The sequence below is a fragment of the Acanthaster planci genome, linkage group LG09, assembly GCF_054643075.1.
Source record: "Acanthaster planci isolate LZ-2023a linkage group LG09, COTS_SCS, whole genome shotgun sequence".
Taxonomy (NCBI): Eukaryota; Metazoa; Echinodermata; class Asteroidea; order Valvatida; family Acanthasteridae; genus Acanthaster; species Acanthaster planci.
The window spans coordinates 12524259-12547287 of NC_141785.1; the positions used below are offsets into that span (position 1 = coordinate 12524259).

General features: G+C 41.0%; 2 protein-coding genes across 5 annotated transcripts in view; one reads left to right on the forward strand and one right to left on the reverse strand.

The window, feature by feature from the left end:
- LOC110987060 (uncharacterized) lies at positions 1-9273 on the forward strand. 2 transcript variants are annotated; one of them, XM_022249483.2, is made up of 10 exons: positions 1-189; positions 1904-1945; positions 2221-2407; positions 3470-3690; positions 4776-4922; positions 5283-5449; positions 5972-6045; positions 6240-6394; positions 6639-6725; positions 6949-9273. In XM_022249483.2, exons 1-10 carry the CDS (start codon positions 97-99, stop codon positions 7045-7047), a joined length of 1272 nt encoding a protein of 423 aa, XP_022105175.2. In that variant the 5' UTR covers positions 1-96; the 3' UTR covers positions 7048-9273. The 2 variants fall into 2 exon arrangements, with proteins under 2 accessions (XP_022105175.2, XP_086997139.1); XM_087141013.1 differs by lacking the exon at positions 1904-1945.
- Positions 8502-23029, reverse strand: part of LOC110987029 (replication protein A 70 kDa DNA-binding subunit-like) — a 25976-nt gene continuing 11448 nt past the window's right edge. Inside the window, exons 7-16 of one of the 3 annotated variants that reach the window (XM_022249426.2) lie at positions 22026-22197; positions 21152-21347; positions 14852-14991; positions 14331-14479; positions 13557-13689; positions 13083-13145; positions 12133-12246; positions 11560-11667; positions 10995-11081; positions 8502-9573 (exon numbers count right to left, since the gene is read on the reverse strand). In XM_022249426.2, the coding sequence (XP_022105118.1) occupies positions 9469-9573; positions 10995-11081; positions 11560-11667; positions 12133-12246; positions 13083-13145; positions 13557-13689; positions 14331-14479; positions 14852-14991; positions 21152-21347; positions 22026-22197 (1267 nt within the window). In that variant the 3' untranslated portion in view covers positions 8502-9468. The other 2 variants (XM_022249424.2, XM_022249425.2) reach the window with 2 other exon arrangements.

The window sequence follows — 23029 nt, forward strand, 5'->3', positions numbered from 1 at the left end:
TACTTCCGGTTTAGCTTTGTATCATCAAGCGGCACAAGAACCTGGCATGTCCGGTAACGGGTTGTTTGCTGCAGACGGGAATTTAAGGGCAGTGCAATGGGTGCTAAGGAATCACATCAAAGACACCAAGAAGGGCATTCCTCCAAGGCATCACGTGAAATCAACAGTCAACTGGAACACTTCTTTTCGGTAAGTAGGGGTTGGCTTCTGATCGTAACTGATCCGCCGATGATCGGCAAGATCATAGATAGAGCAAAGAAGGGCATGATCAATACAGGGACTATTGTGCTGTTAGTGTTACATACATGTAATGTAGATGTACAACAGGTCTTCCCACTTGCCAAACCGAAATAGTTCCCATGTACAAATATCACTTATTTTCCCGTGCAGCTGTTTAGTTTGCCACTAGAAATGTTCTAAAAAGTCAAATTTAGGAATGATAATTGATACTTAATTCATTCACTCAGAAAATACTTTTTTCAGATCAGTCTCATAGGGTTTGTGTACAGGGTCAAGTGATGTCCAAATATGTAACTTTTCCTGCCAAACTCCTCAAAAAATAATGTCCGCTTGGTGGTTTATCAGTAACAGTAATGAATCTTATCATGTAGTAACGAGTCCAGCATTTGGGTGATTTTGGGCTTTCTTATGTTGCTATGTGTTAAATTTACCGATTTCAATTTTTGATTACCAGAGCAAAAATGCACCACAGATCCACAAAAATGAACACCAAAATAAAGAAGTAACCTTGTTCTTTTCAATGATATACTTTTCAAGGAGTGTTGTGTGCGTGCAATTTCAAATCACAATTGTCAGTTGAATTTTTCCATGGAGCAATCCCGATCATGGGCGCCTCCATTTTGATTTCCTCTGTGTGATGTCATGTTCTCATTTTTCCTCATTTTGTATGGAAGAGTTTGTTAAAAAATTCTTTTGAGAGTTGGAGAGAGAATGAAACAAGCTTTTGGATGGTACAAAACTTGGGCATGTTTGGTTTATTTTGAAGGTTCATGTTGTAAAATGATTTTCTACAGAGAAGTTGGAAATCAAACAGTGATTTTTTTCCCCATAACTTCAAACATTTTTCTGGAAATTCTACTTAAAGGAGGTTGAGGAGGCCAGAAAGAATGATTTTGGGGAACTTGGAACATTTCCCAATACATTTGTATAAAAATTGTGACACCTTTGTATGTTGCACTACCACTACAAAAGACTTTTATGAAATGTGTCATTTTGGAATGTGCCTTTAACCCTAACCCTACTCAATCCTTCACCTGTTGGAGGACTGAGGAGTGTTAGGGGTAAAATGTGTTTCAAGGTTGAGTGTACAGTGATGCAATCTGCAAAAACTCTTCACGTGGTGAGCTTTGTCATTTGGATGCATATAACTTTCAATTAATATGGACATGTTCTTGTTTTCAGATATATTATATTTATGATTCTAGGTTGTCTGCAACATGAATCAAGGTTGTCTAGAATTACGAATTAAACAGTTTTGAAAACAGGATAGTGTCCAGATCAATTTGAAATTGATTGCATCAAAATGACAAAGCTCACCACATGAAGAGTTTTTGCAGATCACATCACATATTTCCAATACACGTGGGACAGGCGTCTGAACTGAAAATGAGAGTGAGAATTTGTGTGAATATTTTTTGAATAAATACAGGCTACTGATGCCTTGGCTTTTATCAGTTGTAACAGGTCGTTAATTTTTGTAATAAATGTCGAAAAATACAAAGGATGCTTCAGTCAGAGTAATCCGGTTCCAAAATTTTAGAGGGTTTGCTGTTAAAAACAGGTATTTCAAAACTACATGTGTGCGATAATGATTCTGTCTTGAGTATTACTTGGCTGAGAAAGAATCTTCAAGAGTTGCCATCTATCTTTCATTTCCTTCCAGATCGTTGCAAATGGTGATAGAGTAAGCAGAGCCAATTTTGTTGTAAGTAAAACTGAGCACACTGCCTTGACACATACCAAACATTTAACACAGACAGTAATCCATTTTGCCACAATCAATAACATTATACTGGTTTTTAAGATTATTCAAAGTTCATTCCCCCCTTGAGATCAGTGTGAAACATTTCAATATACAGTAGGTGAAAAAGATGGAGAATATGGAGAAATGGAGAATATGTGTGTAGAATTTATATGTTTATATACTAAAACCAAAATTAAAAAAGGTAAATACCTTTTCAAGTATTTTTATTTTTTCAGAATTATTTTCCTGAGGTTGGTCGACCACTTGCAGAGAGACTGTTCACCTGTATCAGTCCATCAGAACCTGAAAGTACAAAACAGAAGTGTGCTGAACTGTTATCACGGATCCTGTCTGTAGCTACGACATCAGCACAAAGCAGTGTGTATATTGCCACCTTCAGTGGTATCACTCTCAAACCTCAAGGTGAGTCAAGTATTATGTTCTGGACATACCTGAAGCCTGTCTTACATCCAATCCAACTTTCTGTTCAGGTGCCCACAGTTTGAGTGTTGATCAGTGTGGCACAGCATCCGGGGGAGGTGGCATTTAGCCCTCCCTCCTCCAATATCTCCCCCAAAGTGTTCCTTTTCACAAGCACACCTTTTGCAGTGTCATTAACTTATGCTGCATTGAACATTAGAAAATGCACTGCCATATGGTGATTGCCACCTGTTGTCCAATGGGCCTTAAGCTGGACCAAGAGATGGCACTATTTTCCTAGCAATGGAAGCTCCTTTGTTCGGAGCTGAATTTTGTTAGTTCACAACTGACTATTAAATGCATGTGTTGTGGTCACGTCGCTACCAGCAAAATAAACACTCCTGACCAACACGGATCTTTTCAACCGAGGAGGATACTGTTCACTTCTAGCAGTGCCACTAATCAACAGAGGGATTTGCTTGCGTCGAGTGCATGGCACTTCACCCGGGGTTGTCTGGCAGATATCATGGGCATTGATAAGTGAAGGACGAGGGAAAACAGCTTCCCTACCCACCAACTTATCAAGCGCTTGATTGTACCGTAGAGGCCCTCGGTACTGCCGGCCTTTTCCAACCCACTTCTCCTTGCCACCTTTTGTCCAAGGCAGATAGGAGAGCTTAACTCAGTACAACATTGAAGGCATCTTACTCCAAATACTAGGATATTTTGAGGGTCTTCAGGTCTGAAACCCTGCAGTCAACATCTGAGGGTCTTTTGAAGCAGGCTTTACAACAAGGGGGAGGTACTCAAAAGGTGGCCCTGAATATGAAGCAGGCATGTATTTAGGGAATTTCAATTTTACATGTAAAGTTCTTCAATAACCAGTGAATGGCTTAAGTACACAAAAGAGAAACTGTATCCCCTAAAAAAAGTAAATAAAAATAAAGGTGCATGCATCAGATGGGACCCCTCTGGATATGCTACTGTTGATGAATGTAGAATTTAGGGTAAGGTGGACTATAAATACATGTATCTGAAATATGTGTGTGTACCTGATAATTTCAGAAGTAACAAACCTTCTTGAGTCGGCACTAAAGTTCTCCTTGCTCAGCGCTGGAATTCCAGAGCAGCGCAGCGATGCCGACAACCATGCCATTGGGGCATTGGCCAGCGAGCTGACTTCCAAAAGCATGGTCACATCGGCTGTTGAGTGGATGGATGTCAACTGTCCGGAGCTGTTCACCGAGATGCACCGGACCCTGGTGGGATGGCTGCGGGGACAGGAGGTAACGTTGATGAACCACTTTTGTTTCCTGTGTCGTAACACGGAGGATTTTTAAACACATTCTCCAAAATTAATTATGTATATATTTTCAGTTGATTTCTATAGACAAATCCGGCAAAAAAGAATTAGAAGCCATTACTGCTGGGCCATCCTGTTGGCACGCAGGTTGTGCATGGGCGTTACATTCCTATCCAACCAATAGCGTGTCGTGACTAACCAAAGTGCGTGCGCGTACTCAAGTTCAGTCTTTCACATGAGTGTGGTGGCCCCCGTAGGAATGGCATCTCCTTGGATTTGTCCATACTTGTCCCCACACTTGAGTGATTCCCACTGAGTTTGAACTGACATCGAGGTTTAGACTAGTCCATGGAAATTGAGCATAGATGGAGCCTTCAAGTGGCAGCGGCCATGGCCGTGCATGGTAGCAAATGTTGGTCCGTGATAATTGTCTCAATTATGAAGACAGCTTCATCAAATTATCTCCAAAAAGGAGTACTTATTAAAATCCAGGTTTGGTATGACTTTGATTTAGGTATCTTCTTATTTTACAAAAGTCAATATTTTCGACCATTTGTCGTGGAATAACACTGTCAGCTAGTTAATTCATCACATGTGGCAATTTAGATGCCATGCTACTTGTATAAGTCTGGGAAAGAAAAATCTTTGGGACAGTGGTTTTTCAAATGCATGTACATGTATTTGATTCAGAAAACTGTTATTCAGATATTTAATTTACGAGTAAAACCTCAAATAGTTAACAATGCAGCAGCCGTACTGCATATTCCTCCCCAAAATAATTTCAACCACTGAAAATGTCAGGGTGGTCATTCTGTGAGTTTCTCCAGGTTTGCTGTATCTATTTGCAGTTACCGATGAAAGGTTACTGTTTGCATGAAGGGGTGCAAGGAACATATTGGGTTTTGAGATGCCCATCCATCACTGAAAAGTGTCTAAAGTGACAGACAGTCTAAAGTGACAAACAATCCTTAATAAACAAATGGTTTATGTCATGGTTAAAATTTGGGATGGAAAGAATCCTCCAAACTCTTACATTTTCTTCTGTGATTCTTCTGCTTGCCACGCAAGTCTTGCAGCTTTGCCAGTGTCAATGGTGAATTTTCCGGCCGGCTGCTGTGCAAAGCTTGGTGGTGGATCCTTCAGTCCTCTCTCCCAAGCATCTTTACAAAGAAAACCAAACACAGATCAACTCAACAGTCTACGGGCACTGCAGAAGTAAGCTCATTCTTACTTTTTCTTAAATTGAAAAGAAAAACCAAGTAAGAGACACCAACTACGAAACTGTTACGGGCCTTCGTATTCATGACATTAACTTCTGTGTGATACACAATAGATACCCAGTTTTTGTTATTATGCTGACAGTAATTGAGTAATTTTAAGTGCTTACAATCGTGTATTTGTACTTCTAGTTATAACTGCAGTGTAAAAATCGGAATGTAGGAAAGAAGAAATTTTGGAGAAAAGAGTGGATTTCAAATGTCATGTAAACGTCAAAATCCCCAGAACTTTTCTCAAAATACGTCTGTAAAAGAATCTGTACTTACCAATGTAAATTCTGCAACCCTTAATTTGGAGGAACCAGCATTGGACAATCTTTGGGATCTGCTCTACAGCAGCTCAGACCATGGGCTCAGCACCAACCGGCTCCAGCATCACGTGTTTGGGTACCGAGGCCCAACGCTCATGATATTCAGCTGTGACGAGGAATATGTGTATGCCGTGGCAGTGGACACAGAGTGGAGGTATGGAAACCAGTTGGATGGGGGACCAGGGAGAAATGCAGGAGGAATGGCGGGCAGAGGTTGCACTTGTTAAAGGTTGCAGGAACATTTGTATCTTAAGAAGTTGAGAGCGCTGACTGAACTAGGCATTTCATAAATGTTGGCAAACCAATTCTTACCAAGTCTAATTGTGGAATGGAATACGACTTCAATAAAAGGTCACTCATTTATTTTTATATCACTTTCACCAATGTACAAAGCATACTCTTTTCTAGACTCCTCCCCCCCCACTCAACATACAAACTGAGGATTAAAAACAATTCTTCGGCGAGTTTTTGTCATTATCTTTAATATCTTCAAAAAGCGTACAAATACCCACAGAGCATATGGCTTATACATGTTTAAACCATAATTAAAAACCGAGAAAGTGATAAAAAAATGAGTTTTGAGAATTGTGGAAGCAAGTTGGAGCCAAGCAGCAGATACTTTATATCTTGCATTAACATTCATACTTATTTTTTTCTTGTGGTCACTCCCACGCAGGGAAGGGACACAGTCTTGGGGAGGAAGCAGTTGTTGCATCATGAGACTGTCACCTGATGTACAGAAACTTGAAGGTAAGTCATCGTCTGAGCACAGCTGATACCATGCGTTGATCAGCACACTTGGTTGGTCCTCGACACCTTGGTTACCTGCTCCCAGCGTACATCTTCTTTACTATGCTGGCCAGTATAGCAAGTAATACGTGCACCACACAATGGAAAAAAATTCAAGATTGTCTCAGAAGTAATCTTATTATTCTCCATCTCAGAGGGTGATAATATGATTTTCTTCAATGATCGATCGCGCAACATGCCTCGAGGTATAAGCGTTGGACGGAACCCCAAAAAGAGAGTACTCACCTTCAAGGAAGGGATGGAGGTTGTTGAACACAACCACAAGAGTGTGCCTGTGCGTACACTGGAGGTATGTCTGATTTGGTGCATAACTTACCTCTAGAAAACAAGTGCTTTTTTAGTTGGGACCCAACCATAGCCATGATCCATGCCACTGTAAGTGAGGTGCAGATTTTTACAATGCTTCATTTTCAAAAGGGATTTTGTTATAAGACCAGAGTACTCCAGAGGCCATAAATCCTGTTAGATTTGATGTAACTCATTCTGTAATACACTACAGCATGCTTGCCATTCATTTTCCACATGGTGGTCAGGTTTGGGGCTGTGGTGACTCTGCAGTAAGAACAGCCCAAGCTAGACAGAAGAAGATGGAACTAAAGGATGCTGAAAGAGCAGCAAAGGTTAGTTAACAAGTCTGACAGTGTTTCAGTGTTTTGTACAATTATAAGAAAACAAAACACCACATTATGTTATAACATCAATATGTATCTTTTCAAAGAAAGTTATCAATGTGCACCAACAGTGGTGCAGTTTATGGCTTGCATTTATGAGCTGCTTAAGGCTTGCTTATTGGCGAGATAATTTGTCCGGATTTTTCCGAAAAATTCTAACTTTCTCTTCCAGGTGAAGCTTCCAGGGCAGTGGGAAGACAACCCTGACAGGTTGCTACTGGAGCTGGGCGGAGTTAAAGTCAACCATGCTGAGCAGTTCGCTAGGGATTGATCACACTACTGCCTTTATCAATCATACTAATTCAGAAGGGGTTAAAACGTCCTAGCCAATGTACAATGATGTACATTGCTGCAAACCTATTCTTATTTAGTGCCAACATCAAATATTTTCTATTGCTGGAGGTCAATTTTCTTTTGCCCAATGCGTAATGCATAAATGGGTCATTCCATGAGGTTGGGGCACAACTTATGATGGTGTCAATTGTTACATGGGTTCTGTAAAAATGAACACTTATTTCCCTGCATGTTGATTCAAAATTGACATTGTTATACATCTTGCAAGGCTGAATACAGAGATGTGTGTTATTTTGGGAGAGTAAATTACCTACTCTACAGGCCATGGCAGATGGTAAAAGTTACCCATGTAACAAGGACACTGTCACAAATTGTGCCCCAACCTCATGGAATGACCCAAATGCATTGGGTGAGCTGTCATACTGGCTGCCTTCATGTGTGATACTGTACTCAATGGGTGCAGGAAAATGAGTGAGCATTATTCTTGGATCACATTGCTTGAAAGGTCAACAATTTGCCTTTCTGCCATCTTGAAATAACTACATGTATGCTCCCAGCCTGATGTCGGGAGCGTACTCTAACTTCCACCTGCTGGTCATATGATGCTGTTCGTGCCCACAGGAATGTGCCAGTAACATGCTCCAAAGCAGCCACTGAGCCGTGGGGGGCAGTTAACTTGAGCAGTTCTGTTGATTACTAGCATGGTCTGCATGCGCAACTACTTCCTTGATGCCGACAAAGAGGCTGGGACCGGCCCTCGACGCCATTGCTGCCTAGCATAAGGTTCCCATAAGCAGATCACACGGTTTAACAAGCATTCGTTTGAACATTAGTCTTGTTACTCCACACCATACACAGAGCACACCTGCAATACGTCAGTCAAGCAATAAGATGCTGCAAGAGTAATTGATCGCTCTTGTATACCCATGAAGTTTATATGTACCTTAATCCAACAAGTTACAATGGGCTGCACCTGCAACAAGCTATTTACAGTGCTTCAAATATCAGTTTTAAAGACAGCAGTGAATTTTTTTTTCATTTCCAAGTTTGACAGCATGGATGAGACCTTCATCAGAGATTCAGGGCAGTACAACCAAAGGACTTTCCTAGTTTCTTTCAATTGTACATTCTCTACAACCCAGTTTTTTAAATACATGTATGTACCACAAATGTTCTTACTAGTAACCCGATAGCACGATGCTAAATTGTGATATCGACAATGATTTTAAATTTTTGATGATGCCCGTTATGTTTTATTTGTAATGTTAGGATACGGTACAGTGACAGTCTTGGACAAGTTGATATCCTCAGAAGAAATATTTGTGCTGTGCAATTTTCTATGTAAAGTTTCACATGGAAGTAACTACATGTACATGTATTTAAACAAAATTTACTGATTATATTAAATGAAACTGTTAATTGACACAACACTACTGGCAAACTATTACATGACTTGTTTATTTTGAAACTGCTTGACTTGAACTTTTTACATTAGGTTTTTTTGGACCCTCACGACCCTTGAAGCCGAATTGGGAAGTCCACCGAGAAAAATATCTGTGAGGAGTTCTATCTCTTCTGTTGGATTTTGAGATCAGTTTATGTGTATAGGAAACCTCATCAGTGCTGTACAATGGTTACAAAAACAAATTAATCTTGAATTCGTCCATGAGTTGATGGACTGACTCTCCAACTGAATTTACTGCTCATCAGTCGTAAGGTGGGTGGCTTGAATCAGTTCAGGGTGATTAAGATTACTCACATGATTATTTCACAAATTCCATACTTTAATAGGTGCTGTGCGTGGACCAATTCAAGATTCAAATGGGACTCCTCCACCAAAATAAACTCTGGTGATTCATCACTCTCTTCATCTTGAAGACTTGAAAACTTAAAACAAGACAAAAACAATATGCCCATTTGGCTTTGCTAGTGATGCATAACAGATATCTGAAGCAAAGTTTAATAAAAGGCAATGTTTATGTAGCATTAAGTGTCACAAACTACAGGAAAACGAGATGCAAATTACAAGTGCTGTTATTGTCTCAAAGTTCAAAGAAAATTTGGAAAGAATCAACTTTACAGAACAAATCTTAATCATCTAGAGAGATTAAGCAATATTTTCTTCTGAGTAACTCTTGTATGCATACAATACAATGTTTTGTAAGGATAATAAAAGGTACCATGTTTGTAGGATGGAATGACGCATGCTGTTTGGAGGAATGGAGGTTGTTTTGCATGATAGCGTTTCAGTCGATACAGGACCCAGTGATGCATATCAGGTCAGGTGATGTCAGATCAGGTGACGCTGTCTCAGACTTGACATCACCTGATGCAATATCGAGTGATCAATGAGGGGATGCAATGTCAGGCGGGCGATGTAATCTCACAAGATTTGGGTTTAAGCAGCAGCCAGGCTCCTGATGTCCATGATGAGCTTCTTGGATTGTTCCTTGACGTCAATTGGCTTCACAGACATGCATGTGCACTTCAGTCGAGCCTCCTCCTAAAAGAATTGGGAGTCAACAGAAAATAATCTCGCCTTCAAAGTTGTGTTTTTAAAGTCCATTTGATTTTTTTATAACTACAACTTTTGACCTCACCCGACATAGACATTCATACACAATGCATTCTCAGTGCTTGTCCAAGAGCTTGGGAAAAAATTCACAAGCTTAATATATGTCGGGTAAGGTCAAAACCTGAAACTATTAAAGAATCCCTGATGCATAGTACACCTTGAAATAGTTTGCGGTACCCACTGCTACATCTGACTCGGACCAGCCAGCCGACCCCAACAAGCTCGGTGGTCAAGTGGTTAAGACATCTGCACTATTAAGCAGATGGTAATGGTTCAAATCCCACCCGAGTAAGCTTGTGAATTTTTCCCAAGCTCTCGGACAAGTATATAGTGTAACAGTGTTTACAAATAAGGCAAGGTTTGCAAAATCTGTAATTATATAAAAAAATAAACCTTTCCCCGATGCGAAGTACATCTTGAAAAAGTCCATTTGAATGTTTCAGGACATCTGGATCCATCTTAAAACACTCTTTTAACCACTACCAGCCGGGGACTCCGAAATCGGAGCCCTATGGTTTATATGTGTGGCCGGGGTCTTCGAACTCGGACAAAGGAAACAGGGCCCTGTAACAAAAGACCGTACTCCGAACAAAAGACCAGGCTGCTGGGCATTACCGGCATTTTTCACTCTCAAAAGTGGTGATAATCCAGCGTTATTTTGAAACCGTATACCAGGGTTTGGGGTATTTAGAGCAAGCGGATTACCACCGGGGACAAAAGCTCTCCACCACCACAGTGATGAGCCACACAGCACTGCTGAATGCTAATCTGGCCCCTATTGAAAAGAGGTCAGCAGTGCACTGAGCCAGGTTCGTGAACAAAAGACAGTTGTATAACACCGCACAATCTGGGCTCTGTTTACAAGGCTGCAGGCCTGGCTGAAATATTCAGGCGTCAATGAAGGTCACCAGTCAACTTAGAGTAGTGCCTGAAGATTACTCTGTGTGGCTATAAACGACTGTTAAATGGAATGATGAACTGTTGAAGGATTTTGAAAACGGAAAAAAATGATAGTCATGCCGGCCCAGCATCCTCAACATTGAAAAATGCCCCGGCACGAAGTGGTTAAGTTGTGGCTTTAAAAGGTTAATAATAAGGATGATCATTTCACAAGTAAATCTTCGGTTTTATTTACAGGAACAGGAAACAGGATGACACGAGCATAAACCAATAGTTACTTGCACTTACCAGTGGCCCAACCCCGTCAGGATCTATGCTACAGTTCTGCTCTTAAAAGCCAATGCAGACATACATTTTGTAATTTCATTTCAATGCAATTATGTTGGTTTTCAAGAATTTCACTTGGACTTCCTCGAGTCCTTCATTTTCTTCCACTCCTGAAAACTTACATTATAAGACTCCATCTTGATGCGCATGCGGAAGATGAAGGATTCAAAGCAGGCCTTCTCAAAGACATGACTGTAAGATTGCTCATCCTAGGCACGCAAATCAAACATTAACAAAAAATTACAAATGTCTTAGAATCTCACTAGAATGTCTGATTAAACACACACACACAAACATGTTATGTTACCAACCTAGTGGGTAGAAAACCTTGTAAAATAAATCATATTTCTTGCACTGTGGACATTATTTTACGCTGGATTTAAGCTGGAACCCTACAAAGGAAACCAATAATGAACCCTATTGTCCACTTCCTGATTGCGGACACATACTCAACCACACACTGATCTTTTCATGAGTTTCTACATGCAAATCATATATGATCACTATGGCTCTTAAAGCCAAGTTTTGCATAATTGAGGTTTCCAAGTATTTCTCTAACACTTTAAGAAAGTGTAACCTTTTCACACTCATCTAATTAATTTCATCTCAACCGATGTGTGTGCATGAGACATGCTCCAAACGCCAGCCCGGTAGTTGTCTTTTGCCAGAGGTGTTTGGTGAACTGACCTCCATCTTAAGACGTCCCAAATCGTCTGCCTTCATGCCAAGGATACTTTCTGCTGTCTCCTGGAAAAAAGTCGTCCACTGAGTGTCGGTGGCATCAGCAATGTTTGCCTATTGACAGACACAGAACATAATTCCAGTGATAAAACTGTGTCACGAGATGCATTTCCGAACAAATATCACAAAAAAGATTTGCTTCTTCAAAGTTAAATCCTACTGCCAGCATTGAACTGAATAGTTTTCTTTCTCCAAAACCTATTCAAATCAATCTGTCTGTCGAGAGGTAGAAATGTAACAAACAGAAGAATTAAGTAAGATCCATGAAATGAATTCAGATAACGTCTAAAACATTTTTAACCTTGTTAGCAAACTACAAATACACACAACCGCACAGGCCAAGAGTTTTAGCTACATGTATGCCATCTTTGTAGTTGATTTTCTACTCCTAAATCAATGCCAAGTTTGAAACTATTGGGAACCAAGTCTTTTTTCAAAAACAACATGCTGCCTGCCAAAATGTCATTGGAGATCTCATCCCAAAGATGGTAGGTTCCATTCTGTCATGGGGGTACTCACTGAGAGCAGCAGTCTGTGCTGAAAGTTGGGATAATCCTTCCCGCACTTCTCACAGTGGTATGATCCGTCTCCATTGTCGCTCACTTTCTTGTTACATTCTGAAGATGGACAGGCCTAAGGGAACACAGTAGATATATTCCTATGACAAAGTCTAACACTTGAACGTGACACTCTTCTTTTCAAAATCCAAATGCTGGCAATACATGAGTGGAATTTTTTACAGTTAATTGAAAGACAGAAACATCTGTTCACAGTTAATTGGTACCAGAAGACACAGAAAACTGTGCCAGCATAATTACGTACAAAAGTCATAAGCCTGAAGTGAATCGCGTTTATCATAAATACTCATGTGGCGATTCTTATTGGCCAGTTGGGCAGTCTAAAAGTTGGAAATAAGTCTCAGTTTACTGCAAATGAGCTGGCAGCAGTCAGCATCAATTTTAAAAACAGGAAGCGTGTTGATTGGAGAACTATGAATGAATAAAGTTTTGACACAGCTTTGTGAAAAATATGTTCCAATATTTGCAAATTTCTTGTGAATACTTCTGGCAAATCCTGTTACAAAACTCAACACATGTATTCCAAATTGAATCTTGGCCCATAACCAAAGTTTACACCCAAGTGCTTCAACATTCTTGTTCCCAAAGCTTGATTTCTGATGTCATGTTTCAGTGTATTTGCAAGCCTCATAAAAGGACTGCAACATGAATACGAGAATATAGTATTTATGGTATAGAAAGTCAGAAGTACACAAAGCAAAGGAAAGACACACCAAAATGGCGATCACTGCTAGTGAAAAAAAATTCATGTGATGCATTTTGCATTCATTTAATTATGGCTTGGATGTTGTACAAGTAAGCAGACTCAACAAGTAACATGCAGTTCTCAACAAGTATTGCAACCATTCACACTAATTGTCATGTCGTACTGTTGGTACAACCTGTACCTACCATGTACATGCTGTTCTCCTTTCTCATGAAGATGATCGTCCCCTTTGTAGTGAAGTAGTCCGGCTAAGGAAAGACATGCAAAAAGTGACAATGATCAAACATTTATACTCCCTTTGATTGGCAGCTTGGCAAAGTCTCAGTTTCACTAAGTGATGTATAGGATAGTTTCGGTGTCCAACCATAGACTTAATACACACAATATGACAGCATGGTTCGAGGGTAGGATAGTCCCGAGGTTGGACTTCTCAAAGGGACTTGTGATTGACTCCAATACAACTCTGCATGCGATATGCACAATACGTGTGAGCACAGGCCCTTTTGTCAGGAACATTGTCGCTTCCCAACACCAAAATCTGTATTGTTCACAAGCAGACTCCACAGGCCTCATCCCGGCACAGTAAGCAGCCATAGCAACATTGCATCCTCCTTCCACTCATCAAACCCTCCTTACATCCTCCTCTCCGAATTCTTTACCTTCTCTCCCTGGCCCAGATTCTGCGCATACACCTCTTCGAGCGTCAGCCAGTTGGAGCTGGCTCCCACACCGGCTCCCATCCTCTGCTCTGAGATTGACTGGGCCTCCTGTGTGTGGCCAACACTATCGTACCTTTAACCCAAGGAGAGAGCATGAATCGAGAATTCAAAAGCACCTTTTTCAAGTTGTTGACCTTCTAACATAGTTTCATGGCAAGTGCTTAACACTTTGACACTGGGTTAACAATACAACTGAACTCATTTTTTGAGTTTTACCAAGAGGGTGTCTGGGGCCTGTAGATCATTTTGGAAACAGTTTTCTTACACAAATACATATAAAAGCATGAAACCTAGCAACTTGGATGCCTGTTTGCCGCTTCAAGCAAAAGTAGACACTTCTTTTTTGAAATGCTGGCATAAAATCGGCTTATCAATACATTTTAGTGATGAACCTTAGCTATTTTTGTCCTACTCAAAACACTTGTACCTATTTGTCCCAATTTCACTAAGTTTGACACTGTGCAGAACCCAACAGCACATACTTTTGTATCCCCTAACCCCCTAGGGACCACTGAAATCCTGCATAACCTTATTGGGTTCAGCATGGCCCATCGAGCTCCGTGTAACAAAAGATAACAGTGGTTTAGTTCAGCATCAGGTAAAAATCGGGCAAGATCAGGTGACAAATTTTGATGGACTTGAGATGGTAAAAAAGAAAAGAAGCGTAAGTGTTCCTTGCGAGAAAGTGAGAATGCTGTGTTGGCAATCACTTACCAGCCTTTCAGTTGATGGGCTCTGGGTATGTCTGGGTTTATCAGCACAGTACTGGACATGAGAACGGACAACGAGCGGCCACCAAAGTCCGACAGCCTGGCACCTTTGACGGCAATGACCGGGTTGTTTGTCCCATCAAACTTTTCAGCCTGTCAATTGGTCAGATGTTATAACTGAAGCAATCCAGTTTTCAGAGTAAGCAAGCATGCTTGATGTTTCATTTTCACAATGATAAAAAACAAAAGAGAAAGTCTTTAGAGAAAAACTATATCTTTGGTCAAACTTTAAAACAGATCTCACAACTCAAGAGGACCCCAAACTGTGCCTACTTCACAGAAGGAAAAATTTGATTCACTGGATGAGCGTGGTCTTCAGCTCAAGTAATTTTCTTTTGAAATCTACTAGGGGGCATGCTGTTCAATAGTGCTCTTTAGTTCCAACTCGAGATAGTAACATAAATCTGATTCCTCTCTGAAATGAGAAAGGATTTATCATGAACAAGACTTAATTTTTTTCCTCACCTCATTCCCCCACAGTGTCAAGGTTACAACTTTGTTGGAATCGTCCATGACCTGAAGTTCCCTCTTTGTCAGCTCGCGGTTTGTTGTCTTGGTGGTGATGGTTGCTACGTCACCAGTACTCTTGACAACACCAATGACATCTGAAATACCAGTCAGAAGTTTCGCCCACCAACGCAGGGAAAAAAAATCATTGTCTGAGACCAAAAGGTGCAGTGTCTAATTGGAAAGTCTTCTCTAAATATCGAGCCCACAGCGTATGACACAAATATCAGAACAGCATCTAGGATGAAAACCTCTTAAAATACACCTAAGCACATTCATTGCAACATACCGCTCTGTAGTTTGTATTTTGAAAAAAATGAAAACAGTGCAGTATCTGAATTTAAATGTACATTGTACATGTATGTACAACAGACATGCAGGATTACTGCTACAAACATGTTCCACTCTCGCATTTATAACATAGACCAACATATAACACACCATTCACGTACAGTTCTGCTGAAAGTGATAAAGGGACCACAAATGCATAACTGAAGACGATAATAAAAAAAAATGAAAGCAGAGATACAAACTTTATTTATGACATTTTATTCATGCAAATGAGCAGCTCCAGTTCTGCTTTATCAATAAACTTGTTTTTCTTACCCAAAGTTGCTTACAGTATTCATTAATGAAACACCCAACCGAATGTTTCTGACAAAAACATAATACGAATGCTATTACATGCAGAATATCTATGAAACATTCTTAGCTATAAAGCAAAGACATAAAAAGTTGCATAACATTTCTTGTTTTATGTATCACTTTCCCACAAGGCACTGCTCCTAAAGGAGCTCACATCTTATGTTAAGCTTCCTTGTTTAACCCTCAGTTTAACAGTCCTCAGTCCTCCAACAGGTGAAGGATTGAGGACTGTTAGGGTTAAGACCATTGATATGGAGAAAATATGGTGCTTTTAAAATACAGCCAACACTCTTTACTCGGAGACTACATATACATGTAAGGTATAAATTGAATAGTAAAGGAACAACAGAAGGGTTAATGCAAGATTACTAAACCTTAAGATTGTATTTTGATTATTTCAGTCTCTGAAAAGCTGAAAATTAATATTGCTTTTCCCTACATACAAGGGTAATTCCAGAAATTAGGGGTCCAAAAGTGTGACATTTTTGTGTCCCTGTTACATCTGACCTTTGTTTTAATTTTATTTGACATGGATATTACCAACGGCATTGATTTCAAAATATTACTATTTGTTTGGCAGGTAATTTGCATTAATTTATCACTCTTGGAAATTAGAAAATGTGTTCTGAACTTACAAAATCATACGTCAGATGTGGCAGAGTCAGGAAAGAAAATGGACCCCTAATTTCTGGAAGTACCCACAAATGAATAAAATGTACACTATGTTGTCTACATAGCTTAAAATTCTTCATCAACTGATCAATATAAAAAGTATGACAAGAATCTTCTTCCAGCATCTACTTGTATCTTTTGTCATGAATAGAGTGTGTAGCTTACCATGATAATGCATACAATGACTGCTAAGTTGAAAATGAGACCAAAAATCAGCTACAATGTAAGATATTCAATAACCACTTCTTGCTTGAGAGACCTATATACAATTTTTTGCATCAGAGAAGAGTAGCCTTTTGCAAGTTTTGCAAATTTGATATTTCTTTCTGAGATAAACCACCTTGGGCTGTCACACAAAGATAAAATTTCCATTTTATGCTAGCCCCTTACTAAATCCTGTAACCTTTACAAGCAATGTAAATCCTTATGCAAGGCTGTACCAACATTTTTCTACATATAATTATAAATTAGCTCTTAAAAAAAATCAGGAAAATAAAATTACAAAAGAAAACTTGATAAACTGACAAAATGAATTCAGTTTGACGAAACACACCGTCACATAAAGATTGACATTGAGACTTTTGTTTTACTTTTTGGGTTCATTTCTTGAATCGTTTGGCTTCCAGTTCCTTCGATCATGCCATCTTCGATTGTCTGAGGGTCGTCCTTGTCGATGATTTCTTCGATTTGGGTTATTTCTCGTTCTCTGTCGTTCCTGCATACTACTCAATCCATGCACAGGTGACAAACTCCGATCTCCACTTGATTTCTGCCCAAAGCTAGACTTTTCACCCTTCTGCATTCCACTAGCTTCTTTAGAACTTCCAGTTTTTGTTAAATTTTGCACTTGCTGTGTTGAAGAACCATGAGTCACATCTGGACTTGGTGCAGCCAACTCAGGGGGCCTACTGCCTTGGGCCAGAGTATCCACAGAACTTTGAGATGTAACTGTGCTGTCAGCTACCCACTGATCTTGGCCTGCAGATCGCGAACTTTCTCGGTGACTGGATGATCCCCTTGCTCTTCCAACAACTGTCCACTCGTCTCCTGAGATCTCTCCCTCCGAGTAAAATGTTCCCCCACCAACGGCTCCTCCTCCTGGAATGTCTGTCTCCTCGGCTGGCCACATCTCTTGTGACTCCACTTGCAAGAAGCTCTGTGGCTGCAAGTACTCCTCAGTGACAGCAGTGGCACCTCTGTCGTTCACTTCATACGACATTGGAAAGCCGTAGCCTTGGAGAGAGAGATTAACGGACATCTGGAGTGTCTGGCTTATCTCCTGCAGGCTCTGCAGAATCATCTTGGAGTCCTCACCACGTTGCTCCTCCTGTTGAAGGTGATTGCGCTCAACTTGGAGACGTTCACGGTTGACCTCCAGGTGTTCCCGTTCCAGTTCATATCGGGTCCTATCCAATTCCAGTTGGTCTCGCTGCAGCTGTACTTGCTCTTGCAGAGCCTGCAGCCTGTCCCGCTCTGCTTGGAGACGATCCTGCTCAATCTGAAGTCTTTCTTCCTTGAGCAGGAGGTTTCGACGCTCACAGTTGAGGCATTTCCGTTCGAGAGCAAGCTGCTTGTGCTCAACGTCAATATGATCTCTCTGCAGCTCTTCACTTTCACCTCGTAGAATGTGTTGTTCTGAAGATGAAGCCAAGGATGTGGACAAAGTCTGCAAATGTTGCTGTGGTCTATGAGTTCTAGCAACATCTGTGTCTGGCAGAGAGCTAGGGATAGGGACTCCATCAACTCCTCTGGTGGTTGAAGTTTTAAACACAGTACTTCTACTTGATTTTGGTTTGACTTCCAAATTATTTTGTGAGGCATCGCTTGACCCCGATGCCATTTCTGCTTCTGTGTAGGTTGTGACTTTATTTGAGGATTCCATGCTTGCGTTTGATTGTGTACTTTGGGATGACATTACTTCTGGGCTTGCTGCTTTTGATCCAGAAAGATGCCCACTTCTCTCTTGTTTGATCTCTTTTGAACTTTCACTGAGCTTAGGTTGGACTCCAACATCGGCTTTGTCATCGCAGGTGGCTTCCTGGTCTAGCACTATTGCAGCTGCTCCATACCAGCTTTCCGTGCCAGAATGGTTATTTCCATCATAACAGGATCCAGTTTCTGTCACTTCTTTGGACCTGGTCTGTTGTTCAAGTTCAGAACAAGCAAGTTGGTTTTCAAGATTAGCTCCAGGTTCTCCTGTTTTCTCCATTCCAGTCATATCAGCTGACGGCTGCCTGGTCGAGTGGTTAGCTGATGCATGATCTGCAATGGCTTCTGTTGGTGATTCTTGACTGACTTGAGAGTCCTTTTGATCTTTCGTACTTCGGGGAAAGGTATTATCTTGGTTCTCATTGTTAGGATGTGAGTTCAGAGGGGTATCACCTGCAGTTTCGGGCTCGTTATCTGAGTCATGAAAACCCTCAGGTAAACTAGGCCCGACAGGAACAGGATGGGTTGTTTCTGTGCTTGTTCTCGTCAGATTAGGATCTTTTTGCTTCTGTTCAGTATTGGTTGCTTCTTCATGGTCAGATTCAGAGCTGGTACTGTCATCAGAATCATGTGCCGGCTCATCTTCAGCATCAGGCTTTGAATCGGATGCAGACTCTGTCTGGCCTCCTGACTTGGCACTATCACCAAGTGTGGATTTCTCCTTCCTTGCATCAGATGTTTGGGCAGGACTTCCAGTAACAATTCTCTGCTCAGCTTCACCAAGGGCTGGTGACTGTTGCTTGACTCGCTTCCGTCGTTTGCGCCGCCGAGTGAACTCATTGCTGCTGGTGCTGCTGATCCCTAGAGCTTCATCATCAGGTGCTGGTAGGTTCATGGAATCTGAATCCTGGATAATCTCAGAAGCTGCTGAGACATTTTCTGCTCGAAGGGTCTTGACCTTGGCCTTAATTTCCTTCCTCCTGGCATTGCTGGCCTCAGCAGCTTCTCTGCGCTGCTTCTCTCTGGGATCCAAGGGTACTCCCCGACTGCCAGGTTTAATGGTTTTCACATCAGCTGATAAGTTATGGATGCGTTGCGCCAACTCTGCCAGTTCTGGCCTGTGTATTTCGGCTTCTGGCTTCCTCTCAGAGAGGGGTGGAGACTGTGCTGATTTTGCTGAGTGGGTTCCATGGGATGGCTGTCTTGCTGCTGCGGCTGCTGTCGCAGCTGCTGTAGGTGGTGCTGATGGATTACTTGGGGGCGGAGCTGAGATGTGGGTTCTTGTGGGTGGAGCTGTTGTGGTTTGAGCAGCAGTGGCTGGAGTCGGGGTTCTAAACACCGGCTGTCCATGATGGACATGCATGCATCTGTGGACCCCCGGACGGGGTGGTGGTGTATCCTGAATCAAACGGATCACAGGTTGTGGAGGGTACCCCGGACGGTGATGGAAGTGTATCTGAAACCCCTGGGCAGGGCCAGCTAAAGTGGAGGTGGCTGTTGTGCCTGATGTTGTGACAGTCACTGTCGATGTTGTTGTGGGGGTAGCAGGTCGTGGGGGACCCCTGGCATCTGGCATGCTGCTGTGATGCTGCACAACGCGGATCATTGGAGTAGCTCCAGGGAATGCAAATGTCTGTTGGGTCATGCCAGGTGCCGGGAACCGTTGAGAGGTGAAAACAGGATATCCCGGGAGCATCTGCTGATTAGGGCCAGCTCCGTCTGACGTGGGCCGGATGAAAACTACAGGACGGCCTTGGACTGGTGGTTGCATCTGTGGACCTTGAGCTTGGCTTGAGGTGGTTGGCACAAGAACAGGTACAGGCGTCACAGTGGCAGTTGGTTTGGCTACAATGGTCGAGGAAGTAACGGCTGCTTCTTCGCCTGTGGTATCTGCAAGAGGATGAAAAAGGGCTCTTTCCTTAATTCTCAGTGAAATTAATACATATCTATAGCCAAACAAGTTTAGTTTTGTATGTTAACAGCTTCTACAAACAATAACATACATTGCTTCATCATGAAATATACAATCACAAAAAACTTCTAAATTTAGCAGTTTAAAAAAACATTCAACTGTTTGCCTAAATTCAAAGTTTTAAAAATGCAAAAGGCATATCCAGAAAAGTCAATAATGTTTTTGTGTCAGACAAATTCCAATACTGGGGATGGAATGCTAGAATTCACTACAATTTTACGGCATGCATCCCTCCACAACTAAAGCTTTAATACAGTACTGTCCCAAAGTCTCCAAAATTTACAGTAAGTCGTACTTCTGTCTTTAGTATGAATGGCAGCAAAGATTTTCGGATGAAAAGTTGATAGAAGCTGATCAGAACGGATGATTAAGCGGAGTAAGTTCTTGCTAAAAATATCTTGGTTGAAAGTGCATTTTGCAAGCTTACCAAACTTTTGAAAATTTTGAAAACTTTGGGTAACTTTTGACTATGTAATCATATAAACCGAGTCAAAAACCATCAGTCCATACCTTGTTGTCTTGGCGAAATGAGCATCTTGAGAAATGATTCACCACAGTCGAAAGAAACAGACTGCACAGTCTTTTACAGATTGTTGTATGCAAAGAAAAGCTAAGTAATGCAAGCAACGTAGCTGCAATGGTACGCCATTCGATCCCTCAGTAACTCTGTATGCTCTAAAAACTACCACACGACGTAGGCATTTGAGGCTACTCTCTGAGCTTACCGCAGCATGGCTGTGATAACACTTGCAAATAAACATCATCTGCCTGTGTTTAAGAAGACGTAAATGTAGAGAATTGTTTTCAAGTACATGTGGCAATTACCACTATAGGAAATGCTATGTCCAAGTCAACACTGTTGAAAAACTAGGTAGTTTTTGAAAGCTAATAGATAAAACTGCAATAATGTACAAGTTATAGGAATTTTGGCTATATCATCCCATATTCATTTTAATTGAAAAAAATCTTAATTCTGTTATGCTTTACGACCAGCATTTCATCCCCATATTGGTTATTTTTCGGATGCATGCCTGACTCACCCAAAATGGCGTCCTTGTTCATTTCTTCCAGCTGGTTGATCGAACGGAAGTCAAACTGCATTGTGGGAATGGAGTCATCTTCTTCCTCACACGGGACCACTGTTGTATCATTGTTGAAAGTCATCTCATAGTCATTGGTGATGGAAGTGTACTGACGGTTGGCCGTCTTCAGGGTGCCACGGGAGAAGAAATAGACCTGAAGAGATTCAAAGGACTAAATAAATGACAAGAATCTATTTTTCAGCCAGTAACTGCCCTAAATCTAAGCTTTACTTGGTATTTTCTGTGTTTCCACTAATGAATATACAGGGTGTCCCAGAAAAAAACCAAACCCGGAGGAAAGGGATTTATATGCCCAAACCATGAGATATGATTACAATGTATAAGGATCTCCGGAAAGTAGAGGCAGTATTCTTTCTAATGATACCTTGATGGTATCCTTCCTGTCATGCAGAAAGAGAGCTTTCCAGTGGCATGTACATGGAACACTTAGGGTAAAAGTATAAGGTGACAATGTGGCTTTATTCTTGCAGCTTTACATCTTTGTTCCCGACATTGTTTCAACATTTCAGACCAGGCAAAAATAATGCTATTGTCAAAATTGCTGACAAAATGACATTTTTAAATATGTGATTCTGCGAAATATTTGGAATGAAATAGGAGACGATCTCTCTTTCCATTATTTCAAACCCCCCAAAATTGACCTCCACTTCAATGTGTCTTTGAACCCTCAAAATAGGAAAGAGCGGGATGCGACTTTACTCTCATTTTGTCGTGACAGGTCCCATATTACCTCAAGGCGTCCATGTTTAGAAGTAAAATATGCAGTGCAGTACAACAAATTCCTCAGTTCTACAAGCAAGCAAATATTTACCTTTCCGACTTCGATCAGGTCAAAGAATTTGTCACACTGATCCTTGAAGGCGGTGGCTCTGATCTCACCGGACTGGTCGCACAAGTCCATGGAAAACAACTTGCCTTCTCCTCTTGAGTTGCTCCAGGTACGAACGGCAGATTTACTGGAGACACGAGCCTTGATGGTCCACCTACCAGTGCAAAGAAAGGATAAATATTAAACTCTTGAGAAGACACTGTCCTATATATGGTCTTTTGTGGGTGTGCCGGGCGTGTGCTCAAGCCCACTGAAACACTTCCCATCAGCCAGTCTCTTCTTTGCGGCTGAAGGGGTGCTTTTATTCAGAAAGGCCAAAAAGTTGGACACATTTAATTATTGAGGAAAACTTATTATCTACCCTCAGAAGTGTACAGATTACATACATTGACCTTAACATTTTGTGATGTTAGAATAGTTTATATAGTAATAACTGAAGGCAATGAGTGCCACGAATCAACCACAATCTAACTAATGATCTTTGACCAAACTTGCTCATGGGCTGGGTTGTTGATTTTTTTATTTTAAGTCTGACTTTTTCATTTCAATCTGATTTTTTTTATTTTATAAAAATGTGAGACAAGTTGGCTCAAATGTCTATTCAAAAGCAAGCAAATTAGCTACATGTGTAACAGTTTTATTTGTTTTGTGACAAAATTAAACAAATTTGGATTTAAATAAGAAATCAAGGGAAGAAGAGGGAAAAGAATCGGTCTCCATCTTAAAACAAGTAGTTCCAAAATATTCCTTTCCAAAAGCAACGTTTTATCAGTACAAACCTGCTTCAAATGCAGTAAATAACACTGTTTTTTTACTCATGAGAGCTAAAAACAATGATGCATTACATGTCAAGCACAAATGACCAATTTTAAGCAGAATGTAAAACACATGCACCATCTTAACATAAGGGATTTGCACAAAAAGGAAGTGGCATTCGAGCGTTGGTGGACACCGATAGGCCAGATATGAATCTTGTATCTAGAGCT